The sequence below is a fragment of the Ruditapes philippinarum genome, unplaced genomic scaffold, assembly GCF_026571515.1.
Source record: "Ruditapes philippinarum isolate M1 unplaced genomic scaffold, ASM2657151v2 ctg3419_1_1_1_1, whole genome shotgun sequence".
Lineage (NCBI taxonomy): Eukaryota > Metazoa > Mollusca > Bivalvia > Venerida > Veneridae > Ruditapes > Ruditapes philippinarum.
Window position 1 is genome coordinate 62,613 of NW_026859668.1, and position 14,637 is coordinate 77,249.

The 14,637-nt window shown below is 30.8% G+C and overlaps 2 protein-coding genes across 2 annotated transcripts; one reads left to right on the plus strand and one right to left on the minus strand.

Annotated features, from left to right (window-relative positions):
• Positions 1–1,648: 1,648 nt before the first annotated feature.
• On the minus strand, positions 1,649–3,403 carry LOC132757464 (myogenesis-regulating glycosidase-like). The gene has a single exon (XM_060748745.1). It carries the CDS (start codon positions 3,401–3,403, stop codon positions 1,649–1,651), a length of 1,755 nt encoding a protein of 584 aa, XP_060604728.1.
• A 4,229-nt stretch (positions 3,404–7,632) lies between these two features.
• LOC132757465 (prestalk protein-like) lies at positions 7,633–10,516 on the plus strand (the record flags this gene model as incomplete). Its single annotated transcript, XM_060748747.1, has 3 exons — positions 7,633–7,651; positions 8,916–9,922; positions 10,172–10,516. Coding segments are annotated over exons 1-3 (1,371 nt in total), but the record flags the coding sequence as incomplete, so codon positions are not given.
• Positions 10,517–14,637: the final 4,121 nt, after the last annotated feature.

Genomic DNA, 14,637 nt, shown 5'->3' on the forward strand with positions numbered 1-14,637 from the left:
ACTTTCACATCATATCCGCATTCACGTGTTCGACTTCTTGTACCGCGTCTTCCAACAATGGAGCTGCACCTTGACCAAGTTGTCCATTCGGAGCACGTCTGCATTCTACAAAATATCTTTAAAGCGTTCGTTCTAAAATCATTCTTTACATTCTTTATACTGCTTTCTAAATGTTCATTAAAGTTTAAATCGGTGTCGTCACTGTCAACTTCTCTCAGAAGTACATTACCCTCTTTAACTTCTTCGGCATTTAGTCCTTGGTTATTTAGTACAAATAAAGTGAGGAGAATAAATGTATATTTCAAGCTTAGTCCGAATTTTCCATTACTAAAAATCATGTTGAAATGTACAACTTTATTAGACACCTTGCGTGAAAGAGTGAATGAGAAACAAAAGTTTAATGCTTGACATGTTATATACTAGAGTGAGCTTATACATTTAATGGGGATAAGTGATATAATTTTGTGTGAAAACTAAGATAATGATAGACAATTTGAAAATTACATTTGCTCATTTAAAATGACATTATTTAGATATTGTTTGACATTTTTAGAGATTTTCCCACAACGATTTGCGTTTTAAAGTAGTCACATGGAAGTTCATTTTTACCATTATCTTTGGTTAAATTCAGCTCTTTTTATTGTTGCATAATACTGTATTTTATCCATTTAAATATGTCTGATTAATTTAAAAATGCACAAGGGAAAGACAGTCGCTAGATTTATTTTCTATTCAATATTTCTGTTTTTGTGTAATATATCTATAAAAAATGACAAAACAGAGCCTATGAATACCTTATTTATATATCATTTATCTTTGATCGGTCATTATTTTGGAGTAAAATTTAATTTACGTTATTATCATCGTTATGTATAAAAGTGAACGTCAAGCATATTGCATCTTAGCCATAACACAAGTGACAGGACGTAAAGTGTTTGCAAACTTGGTTCAAGCGGGCAAAATGGCTGAAAAGTTTTCAAAATTGCGACTGAGTAATGGAAATTTATAACGCTTGTATATTATCCAGACAATAGGGTTTTTTTGTTATTTTGAATTTTTAAATATGCCCATTCATTGGGGTAATGCTTATGACACACTCGGTTTAGGTTTCACTTTTTCTATCTTCTGATTTTATGAAGTAACGGTAAATGAAGATATAGCTGATAATGTTTATTATTTGACAAGTTACTTTTGTCTACTCGTATTTGAAAATCTATAGGTTTTAAAATCTGGAAAAAAAGTGATCCCTCGGAAGCATTAATCACAACAAAATTACATAAGAATTGCAGATTCGGTTTGGTTGAGTCTGTACAGGAGGGATAATGAAAAAATGCAACATCCCTCACGCCTCCTAGCACCGGCTTAAGCGGTACTCAATTCTCAACACTTATTAGTGCTGGCATCAATGATCCCGAAGGACCAGAAAAATATAATAAAGTTCATCATACAAGATAAAATATTTTTATGCCATTCTGTACAACTCTTTTGATTCGCATGCCCAAAATAAAGGTTCAATCTACAAACATAATTTTGTTCAAGCGCATTTACAAAAGATTATAGAGTTATATATAAACAAGTCTAAACAGTAGACAAAACTAGAAGACTACGCATTGAAAAAAAGAACTATTGCATCACAGCTTAGTATCAATTAGTTTTCTGAAACATATTTAAAGCTGTTGTTTTTTTTAAAATAAGCAAGCTCATCTATTTCAACAGTATAATTATAAATCCATACCGGACCTTTACGGCCACTGGTTTCGTTTGCTTTCAACATATCAATCCATAACCCAGAGGGTAAGTAAATGTCTCGTGATCTTGCATCTTTTGTTATTATAGGTGCAACCAGGTATTCATCTCCTACCAAAAACTCATCCTCGCATGTCAAAGCTATCTCGTCGTAAGGGTCAATCCACCACAGTGGTCTTATTATCGGCTGTCCAGTGCTTGCGGACATATTAGCATATTTGATTAAAACATCGGAAATATTTGCATGCAGGTTTGCAAATTTTTTAGAAATTGTTAATACATCTATGTCAGAATTGTTGAATCTTTCATCCCATGGAACTATCGAAAATTGCATACTTGGAAGGAATGTATTCAACTGAAGCCAACGTACAAACAACTCCGGGTCTGGAAACCTTCCCTCATAAGCATTGCCACCAATCATGTCAGGGAGAATGAACGGGTAACCGAGTATTCCGAGTGTAAAAACGCTAGGAATAATAGTGGACAGGGCATTGTTGTGTCCCCATGCCGATATTTTATCTATTTGACGTACAAAGATAGGAAATTCTTGAGTTCCGTATGCGCTTCTCACTTCCTGACGCCTAGAAGGGTCTGCTCTAAATGCCATTTGAACGTACTTTTGCGGGTAGTTGCAGTTAGGGTTTTCGGGTAGATTTGATCCACTGTATATTTTAGGTAGCCATGTTTGTTCACCAGCATCGAACTTAAAAGAATCTAAACCGGTTTCTGTTTGAAGGTCATGCAATTTCCCCAGATACCAGTCTGTAGCGTTCGCGTTAGAAACGTCTAAAACACCTGTCATATTTCCATCCCACCATGAAGATAACGCAGGAAAGTCTGATCCAAGTCGTCGCAGAAGATATTTTTTGTCCATTGCTTCCTTGAAATAAGATCCATCTGTATTAAAGAAGGGATGGACCCATGCTGTAACCGCACAGCCATTTCTCTTTATAATTGCTATCATATCCGTCGCATTAGGGAATTTTCTAGAATCGAAGAAGTTATCGCCATAATGAGGCGTCCAGTCATCGTCTATTTCAATTTGAGAGCAATTAAAACCATTATCTAGAATTTCGTTGGTGAATTTAACAACGGTGGACTGGTTAATATCATAGTGATACTGGGCCCATGTTGACCAGATTGGGTACCGAAATAAACTTTCATTGGGAATACCATTTGGTATTTTCATCAGCATCGCAGACATCTTGGTGTGAATGTCTCTAACATTTTCAGCATGACAGAGTTTGTAGCTCAGTTTTGGTAGCATATTGTTGAGATTAAAGTAAGGATATCTCTCATATTTTGCAGTGAAACACATGCTTCCATTTATCGGGTTATTAAGACTAAAATATAATGGTATGTCATCGTGTAAGGAAATTCCAACGCCATTTGCAGAAATAAAATATCGCCCGAGAACGTTGCCTATCCCGCCTTTGAATGCGTCATTGCTGACAAAAGGTGACGCTGGCATAACGTTTTTCTCGAATGGCCAGTATTGGTAAGTATCTTCATAACCTCCGTACCAATGAGTGGTTGAAACATTAAAACAGTCAGTGAGCTCTTGTCTGGAGTCCTTTAAACCTTCCCAGTTAATGGTGTAACAGTCTAAACTCGAATCACTTTCAGAATCTTGTTGTGAAAGGCTTATGTTTAGCATTCTTTCATTTTTCCAACGCAAGCACAAATGCGTTTTTATATCAGTGGTACAGTTAGTTAAAGCCAACATGGATGAATCGGGAAAAATACTCTTCCATGACGTCAATTCTGCGCTTTCGTTTCCAAGATAAAATGACAATTTTTTATCAAGCGATAAATTACCTATCTTTATTGGCCATAATATATCTGACGGCACCACAGTTGTATGAATGCTGCTTATTGGCTGGGGTGTGCTTGTCATTGGTATATTTGGAAGCTGCGACCTCTGCAACATTTGAAGCTTTGATTTGAGGTCACCGTTCTTCTTTGATTCAACAGCGAGACTAATTATAAGGCTAACAACTAGAATCGAAACAACAGTTATGGCAAGTATCCACCGAATTTTCTTTTATTTTTTTGTATATTGACGGAATGAAATCGTTTAGAAATAGTTTTTTGCGTGCGGCATTATCATTAGGAAATTAACGAACATATTTCATCACTTTCGAATAATTTAAACAAAATTTTAAAAACTGCTAACAATAGAGATTATATTGGTTTGTACAACTTTTAAAATTCTATACTCACCTTCAGTATTTATTCCTGTTCATGATAAATCATTAAATTTAACCCAACCATGCATGTGTGTATATGTTACAATTTGAATTGGATCATGTATATACTTCATATTTTCGTGTACTTTTGTACGCATTGTTATCACTCGAAGTATAGGTAATGTTGATCGTTCCCGTCTTATTAATCAAATGTGATAAAGCATTATCTAGCATCATACGATAAGAGATAACTTAAGTAGTGCACGGTTAAGATTAATTTGTATGATGCAAAACAAGATGAAAAGATGAATATATTATATATAAATATACATATATTCATTAGGTTCAAGAACATATTAAATTTACAAAATGCATTAAAACACTGGGTTCCAACGAGGATAAAATAAAATTAATAGTTATATTAATATAATGGGAGGGAATAAGCGTTCATAAATACATTGATTACGTATAAAAAACGTTAAAGTTATTTCATACGTTAGAAAGTACACGGACGTTTATTCTCTCTCGTCGTATGTATAAACTCTTTTTATTGCACATTTCATAAAATAAAATCAATGCATTTTCAGCGTTTGTACCTTATGGTATTCTAACAGAAATCATTATTTGATCCAATCTTATCAGTTCATTGTCAGAAACCAAAAGTTTAATAACAGATCCATTTCGCGCGGGTTATGTCCTGGTTCTGACGTTTCATGAGTAAAAAATATCTTCATGTGTAAACAGATATTATCCAGTTTATACAAAAGATGTATCAAAAATCACAAGAAATTAAAAAAAAAATGTTATACGAAAGACGTCCATCAGTACAATACATGTAATGTCAAAAATTGAAAAAAAAATGTTCTCGCCTGTTTTGCTGCACTTTTCGGAAAATGATAGAGGTTTTGTTATGGCCATCTCGCCAGCGTCGGCGTCAGTTTACGTTTATTCTTGTTAAGGTGCATATTCTCAAAAACAATAAAAGCTATTCACTTCAAACTTGGATTACATATTTATTGTAATGGTCATTGCAACACAAAGGGCATGTTCATCAAAATATATATATATCATACTTTTAACTGATAGTTCTTGTTTTCATTCATGTTTTTTTATTTTTATTTTGTCCTTCAAATTTAATTTTACAGAAATTCAGAAAATGCTGGCAATGTTAGTAATCATAGAATTGTTCGAGATATTTCAAGTTGTTTAATACTAAACATTTTATTGACTTCTTTAGATATTTTTTTGCATTTCATTTAAAATATATGTAATTACAAACAATTGCTTTCACTAAACAAAAGTACGTGTAGTCACATACGAGTGGCTTAACTTTTCAATATAATATTGAGCATATTCTTCTTTTTTTCGTTTTGAATATTTTAATGAAGCTGTTTATTAATAAATGCTTGTTATGCAATCACAACTCATCACCTTAAACTTTCAATTATCTTATCTCTTATCTCACTGTCTGGTACGTACAACAGTGTGAATTGTCTGCGTTTTTGGTGCTTCCATCAAGATGAAGAGGCGATAGACAACAGGGAGGTACGTGTGGAAATTTTTGAATGTAGACACATGCGTTTTTAGTACTAGATGAAAAATTGCATATAACCTTAAAAATAAATTAATTCATAACAAGAATCTATTTTTATGGTGTATACTACTATTCTTCTATTATTTGAATATTTCCATCATATTGTATAATCATTTTGGTAGCTATTATATTTGTGTAAATTTGGGTTGATGTATTCTAATAAAAGAGGAAAATAAAAAAGATTAACTTTAAGGAACAAACAGCCGCACTGTTAAAGTCACGCGATTATGAGAATCTTTATAGAATTCAAATCTTTGAAGAGTTTTATTAAGTTCCCCCTATTGTTTTCTCGTTTAGGGCAAACGCAGATTTTTACTTGGGGACCATACGCCGCTTTTCATGGAATGGCACTTACGTGTCACATTGAGGTTCCATGATAACCGCCATATGAACACATCTGCGGATGTTTCAAAATTCAAAATTGTACCAGTTCATAGTAAATGTTGAATTCTGCTAAAGCCGGTGCTTGGGGGCGTGGACGGTAGTTTGCACTTAACAGTACCGTCCATGAACAGGCTCAATCAAAGCGAGCCTGCAACATTTTTAATTATGCCGTGTTGGGCTTTCTTTAGGGATTCTTATTTTCTCTATTTCAAGGAGTTTTTAGTAAATTGTTAGTAACATCGTAATGTGAATCATAATTATTAAGTATCACAATAAATAATTAACTTTAATATCATATAAAATTCTGGAAACAAAATTATCCCTCGGAAACATTAATCACACCAAAATTACATAAGAATTACAGACTCGGTTTGATTGAGTCTGTACATGATTGAGTCTGTACATGAAAAGCCTACTGATTTTCGATTTTCAAGCGCTTAACATTACGCTTTAAGAGTGAAAGATAACGGATATGATTTTTATCGGATTGTTCAATTTCTTGCCTTTCGTCCGTTTTTTTCCTTCTTATTTAAATATACGTTTACATGACAACCATACTTGATTTGCTTAATTGTATGTACGTTATGTTTCAGTTAAGTCAACCTTTAAGTATTAAAGTGTAATGGTCAGCTTTTCAAATATGTACAATAGAGAAATAAATTCATCTATTTAAAACAAAAGCGGCTATATTTGAGTGCTTATATATAGAAACGATTCTAGACTCCTATGGTATGACAAATACCAATTCAAAAATAAGAAAATATCATTTTGTTGAGTTCATATCCAAAATTCACACTAAAGGCAATTCTTACACAACATTTCACATCCTTGATAGTTGTAGTAAAGTTAGAAAAATATCATTTTAACACTAAATGGTCAGTATAAATCCTTCTTCAATCATTCAAAATATCCAAGATTCAACACAAATTTGAAAACATTTCATTTTTATTACTTCTTGTAAAACTCCACAATGTACATTCATGTATACTGTATGTGTATAAGTTCAACATTTTGTGTAACTGATATATTTTGTATATATCATTGTGTTCATGTACATAATTGGTCATATTTCAAAACACGAAAATTTCATGCTACGGCCATTTTGTTATTCAAGAGGCTACCTATAGGGTAAGAAAAAGATAATTGCTAAAACATTTATATTGTACATTTCTAGCACAAAAAAAATTCTACATTTTCGATAGATAACATGATATTTGATAGTAAAAGTAGTAATTTAAGTGAGATATAAGCCTCAAACTACGCGCCTCATGAAATTCAATATTTTACATATTGGACAGTTTTTGGCTTATATCTACTACTTAAAATATGGTCATCTTTTGTAGACGCATTGGGTAGGGGAGTTCTCCATGATAAGAGTTGTTGCTGCTGTGTTTTCAACTTCCTGTTATTATGTGACAATTTCTAGTTTCATGTGCGGAAGCTATCAATTCACCTCATGAAAGTTCAGTGGTTCTACTTGGGTGTCCTCTCGTATTTGATATAGCTCATAAAGTGAACCCTGGAGTCTCCTTCTACCATTCAATCTAGAAAGTTAAAAATGACTTAAAGTTTAAGTTATACAATTGAGTGTTTACATTAAAACTTTGAACAGATTTATATAATTTAAAGCTATCCTATGACCAACCTCTGCATTGGACAAGAAAAATAAACTTTTCAAGCAATATATGACAACGGGACAGGTTCCGCTGTGGATAGGCAATGTCGGGTGCTATGTTTTGTAAACAACTCGTTGCTTTAATCTAATTGCGCTCATTTAAATTCACTGCCGAAAGGCCGGCAGGGGGATATGGTACTTCGTCCATCCTTCTGGCCAACCATCATTTTGTCCATCCTTTCGTTGGACATATTGTGTCGCCTAATGCAGTGTAACGGCGATTTACCAGTTCTCAGTCCGGCAGACGTGTGTCACAAAACTTGTGACGAGTAATCCTCTATAATCAGTGGTGCAATTTTATTAAATTTTACATGAATGATCGAATAAGGTTTTGGATATTATCGGCATTTTCCAGTTCAAAGATTTGTGTCCGAGTTATTCGAGGGCTCAGCGCAAGACTATTCTAACTTAATATTTTTCAGAAATAAATAATAATAATAATAATTTCCCACTAATTTTTACGTTTTACACATTTTAAGAAAATAAATATATCTGGTGATATAATATATTTTGTGCAAAATTGTTCTAAGTCAAGTAAGAATAGTTCGACAATCATTTTTAAGTTGAAAACTGGATATTCTTTCATGCAAGATTATGCTCACTTTAAGTTAGAATAGTCTAGCAAAATTTAAGATGCTGTTAACAGGAGTTATTGCTAATGGAACTATTCTAACTAAAAATAAACAAAATTTGATGATGTCATCACAAGATTTAATGATGTCATAAATTCCCAGAATATTTATGACACTTTTTCTAAGATCATATTTTACAGAATTTGACAGTTTTAAAATATATTCTGATGGTTTTTTGCGTGTTTTTTCGATGTTTTCAAGATGAAGAAATTTGATTCCTCATTTATTTAGAGCTGTAACAGTCAATTTCAAACACATATGATTAATTTATTTTACTGACTGCAAGACATTTCAAATTCTCTGTAGAAAGTATAAAAAAATCTGTATACAATATAAGAAGAAAATTTCCCTTTTTAGTTTGGAAATTAACCTTGTTTACAGAAATGATGAATATAAAGTTGCTTACATTTAAAGATTTATGGTTTATGGCTGGATGATGAAAGTGCTAAGTGCTCCTGAGTACTGGCTTTCAGTAAATTTCAATAACACAACAGAAGAATTAAAAAGCTTTATGTCAATAAAATCATGCAAAACTCATCTCTGAATTAAATCCAATTCAAAAATCAAACAATTCTTTGTTTGAATGAAGTGTTGCCAGTATGCTTAAATTATTAACCTTTATTTAGGAAGCTTTGAGGTGTATTAAACAGTTCAAAATTTCTTGGGTTATTATGATGTATGTGGTGATAATGTAGTATGTGGTGTTTATGATATATGTGGTGATTATGATATATGTGATGATTATGATGCATGTGATGATTATGATGTATGTGGTGATTATGATGTATGTGGTGATAATGATGTATGTGGTGATTATGATATATGTGGTGATAATGGTGTATGTGGTGATTATGGTGTATGTGGTGAAAATGATGTATGTGGTGATAATGATGTATTTGGTGATAATGATTTATTTGGTGATTATGGTGTATGTGATGATTATGATGTATGTGGTGATTATGATGTGTTTGGTGATAATGATGTATGTAGTGTTTATGATGTATGTGATGATTATGATATATGTGGTGATTCTGATATATGTGATGATTATGATGTATGTGGTGTTTATGATATATGTGGTGATTCTGATGTATGTGGTGATTATGATGTATGTGGTGTTTATGACATATGTGGTGATTTTGATGTATGTGGTGATTATGATGTATGTGGTGTTTATGATATATGTGATGATTATGATGTATGTGGTGATTATGATGTATGTGGTGATTATGATATATGTGATGATTATGATGTATGTGGTGTTTATGATATATGTGGTGATTTTGATGTATGTGGTGATTATGATGTATGTGGTGTTTATGATATATGTGGTGATTATGATGTATGTGGTGATTATGGTGTATGTGGTGTTTATGACATATATGGTGATTCTGATGGATGTGGTGATTATGATGTTTGTGGTGATTATGGTGTATGTGGTTATTATGATGTTTGTGATGATTATGATGTATTTGATTATTCTGATGTATGTGGTGATTATGATGTATGTGGTGTTTATGACATTTGTGGTGATTTTGATGTATGTGGTGATTATGATGTATGTGGTGTTTATGATATATGTGGTGTTTATGATATATGTGGTGATTATGATGTATGTGGTGATTATGATGTATGTGGTGATTATGACATATGTGGTGATTCTGATGTATGTGGTGATTATGATGTATGTGGTGATTATGGTGTATGTGGTGATTAGGATGTATGTGATGATTATGATGTATGTGGTGTTTATGATATATGTGATGATTCTGATGTATGTGATGATTAGGATGTATTTGATGATTATGATGTATGTGATGATTATGATGTATGTGATGATTAGGATGTATTTGATGATTATGATGTATGTGGTGATTATGTTGTATGTGGTGATTATGGTGTATGTGGTGACTATGGTGTATGTGATGATTATGATGTATGTGGTGATTAGGATGTATTTGATGATTATGATGTATGTGGTGATTATGGTGTATGTGGTGACTATGGTGTGTGTGGTGATTATGGTGTATGTGATGATTTTGGTGTATTTTGTGATTATGATGTATGTGGTGATTATGGTGAATGTGGTGACTATGGTGTATGTGGTGATTATGGTGTATGTGGTGACTATGATGTATGTGATGATTATGGTGTATTTGGTGTTTATGATATATGTGGTGATTATGATATATGTGATGATTATGATGTATGTGGTGATTATGGTGTATGTGGTGACTATGGTGTATGTGATGATTATGGTGTATGTGGTGATTATGGTTTATGTGGTGATTATGATGTATGTGGTGATTATGGTGTTTGTTGTGATTATTATACAATTATTAGTGAGCCATTTATTAACCGGCAGATGACATATTGATCGAGGCGAAAGCCGAGGTTAATATGACATTCTTCTTTTATTATATGAATAGGCTAAGTAACACAAAAAGTACAACCTATTATAGATGTACAACCTTTGCCTTGTTGAAGCGCTGGAAAAAAGACGCTCATGTTAGGCGTGCATCGACTACCCGAACGCTGCGCATACAAAAGTAAATTCAAGTTTATACTCATCATTGTGATGTAGCCTTTAAGTATAATAGTAATGTATTGATATTTTAATCAAGAAATATGCCATAAAGAACAAAACACAACAATTATTTTTTTAATTAGCATGCGTAAATAACAGTCTACGGTGTATGGTCATTGATAATGAGTCTCAATCTATTTTTAGACTGGGAAAATCCAATTCAGCTGTGAATATGATACTACTTCAGTGAATATGATTTTATAAAAAGTTCTGTTGACTACTGTTTGGACCAATGAGATTACACCTATATTAAGATTATATAATAAGATGTATTATTATTATCTTAAATCATTATAATAATAATGATAGTAATAATAATAATAATAATCATCATCATATAAATAATAATAATAATAATAATGATGATACATGTAACAAAAATAATAATAAGTAATGATAATAAGTTAATAATAATAATAATAATAATAATAATAATTATGATAATAATAATAATAATAATAATAATAATAATAATAATGATAATAATAATAATAATAATAATAATAATAATAATGATAATAATAATAATAATAATAATAATAATAATAATAAGTAATAATATTAATTTAATAATAATATAATAATAATAATAATAATAATTATAATAATAATAACAATAATAATAATAATAATTATGATACTAATAATAATAATAATATAATAATAATAATAATAATAATAATTTAATAAAAATAGTAATATAATTTCTTAATCTAATTAAAATAGTATGATATATGTGAAAGTATATGTGTAAGTTAAATGATGAAATATAATTCCGAGCTCATTTGTTAAACAAGACTAGGATGATGTTCTAATTCAGTATTTTGATGTTTGAAAATAATACTGAATTAAATATATAATACCTTAAATACTGTAAAAGTTACGAACCTAGGATACTCTGATATTATTTCATAACAAATGTTTCCAATCGCAGGACTTTTGCAGATGATATTTACGCACGTATGTTGCGTTTTTATACCACATCTTTTTACATTGAATTGTTTTTCGAGTAAAAAATGATTATAAAAAAACTTCACAATGGCGCTTTTCTAATATTAAAGAATAAAGTAGTTACACTAGTTTCACATTAACTGTCGATGTTATTATTTTCCTACTAATAGATAAAAATAATTCCACAAACATTACATTATCACGACACTGGAGAATACTAATTCTGGTCACACGGAAGTAGAAGTTGTTATGTTATTTTGAGATACTGAGAGTCACGTTTACCGCGAAAATGATAAACCTATTTTACAGGAAATTACAAAATTGTCCAAAATATTGTAAATGTGAACTACATGTATTGACCATTAACTGTATTGTTATCATGACGTAGATTGTTTCATTATAAGGCACTGGCTTTATATTATGATGACACATTAGACAAACGAACCGTAGATATATCAGATGATAATATCGTGTTGTTACAATTTGTCATGGTTTGGAGTAGTACTAATCTACTTAATTCTAAACGTAATTTGACATTGATGTAAGAGTCCTGGTATTATAATTCTCTTAAACGTTACTATAGTAACAAAAATAAATACAAAGATAACAAGTATAAGAGGGCAGTCTACGACATTGTTTAGTCACACAGCACTGCCAGAAAGTCATTAACCACCGGTCACTCAATAGAAACCTGACAAAATCCTTTAGTTATTGACAATGACAATGACAATTTATTATTAATTAGAAAGAAAAATGTTTGATCCCACGTGTCTCATAAATCTGAATTTTAAATTGTAATGTTATATATATTATCCGTGATAAAATTACTGTATCATAGTCTAATCTTAATTATCATACGTTGTAAAAATATGTAGATTGCGGCTTTATTTGATGAATAAATCAAGTAGGAGAATTTAACGTATTCAAATATTATCTTTTATACCTCTGATGAGCAATTCTGTACACTTATGAATATTTACTCACTACTTTCTAAAATGCCCTTTTAAAATTCCATCTACCAGTCTAACTAAACATAGACGGAATAGCTTTTATAGTGCCATTATACAGTATATACTCTACTGGTTACAATTAAATTAGATACTTTAATGCAAATATTTGCCACATTTTGTATTTATTTGCCCACGTATTAGGCGGACAATAGAAATGGCTTAAGAAATGTGACGGCATGAAATAAATACACGTATTTCTCACTTGTGCGTTTACTTACTTCTTAAAACATACACAAATAGTAACTATATATACATTCAAGATGAATAATCTACAGTACTTACTCGCTTTCTGTTGTTGAGTACACTGTCTGAAAAAATATTGTCTCACTACCTGAAAAAATGATTTACTGAACTTACTAATATGTAGGTCAGTATATTTGATATTATATAACTTATCCTTGTGGTTGAAATTATATTTTATCCGATGATATTGTTTGATTTTTCAAATTCTTTAATAAATTTCATTCATTTATAATCAGTACCAATTTTATTAAGTTATTTCCGCGTATCATACTCGCACTGTTTATAAATATTAAAATATCAATATAGTCTTGAAGTTTGCAAGTATTTGTCAAGTTAGCATCATTATTTCATAAGCCTCTTTATTTCATAAACAACCTATTTTATAAACAACCTATTTCATAAACAACCTATTTCATAAAAACAACCTATTTTATAAAAACAACCTATTTCATAAAAACAACCTATTTCATGAAAACAACCTATTTCATAAAAACATTCTATTTCATAAACCACTCAAATAAATTATGATGATATTGATAAAATAGATTATTAAAACAATTTAGTGTAATCTGCAATAAAAATGAGACAAATGTAACAAACTTAATCTCACTAGGTGGATTCATCGCTCAGTATAGGAAGATTTTATTGCTGACATTTTTGTAGTGAAGTATACAATAAAGTATGGAGGTGCTAATCCCGTGAAATTTAGAAAAGTCATGCACACAAGCGATTTGAATCAAACACCTTTAAACCACTAATAATGTATCAATTCATTATAGCTGCATTCATCTTTAAAATTTAGAAAACGAAATTGTTCAAATGTGCCTTATTTCATATATTAACCGCTGATTTAAGAATTTAAGAAATTTGTTGTTTTTTTTTATTTATACTTATGTATTGAATCATTGAATAGTTATAACATTTATATAATTCTAGGAGAATATATCTTATAAAAAACGTGAAACATTTATATAAACTGAGATTGTAATTTGTTCGATAAAATCAAACTGGATTTACGTTATAAAATTTCCAAAATAAAGAAGTCAGAGCGTGAAATTGACGTGTTTATTGTGACATATCATATATTAAAAGGATTTATTTATTTTTTATTAAGAAATTCATATAATAACAACATTAGCATCAGAACAGAGCATATATTTTATATGCTCCATGATGATATATGACATTTAGTTGAAGGACAATAAAACAATTATTTATTAATGAAACATAATATAATGTTGATCAGCTTCGGTTTTGTTTAAGATAGTTATCAATCTGAACTTCTTAATATTTCAAGACAGTGTTGATTTGTTTAATTGTAAAATAATTTTATTACGGTGATTTACATATAACAATAAATAAAATACATAAAGGAGAAACAAAAAATTATGACCAGTCTGTAACAAATGCGTTCAGTGATGAAAAATTACAGCACGATTTACCCAAAGTGTTGGGGTAATGCTGTACAAGTGTGTATTTATATTGTTGTTTTTACTTTATGCCAACATTCAGTATTGACCTTCAACTTGGAATCAACAGGACCCGATGTGCTCAAAAGTCACGTGATCCCACCACTGTTTAATCAGACTTACCCAGGTATATCATAGTTTGTAGAAAAACATGTAG

Bases quoted from the DNA above. Each gene is read 5' to 3' on its own strand.
- LOC132757464 (XM_060748745.1), bottom strand. From the start codon at position 3,403: ATGCTAAACATAAGCCTTTCACAACAAGATTCTGAAAGTGATTCGAGT.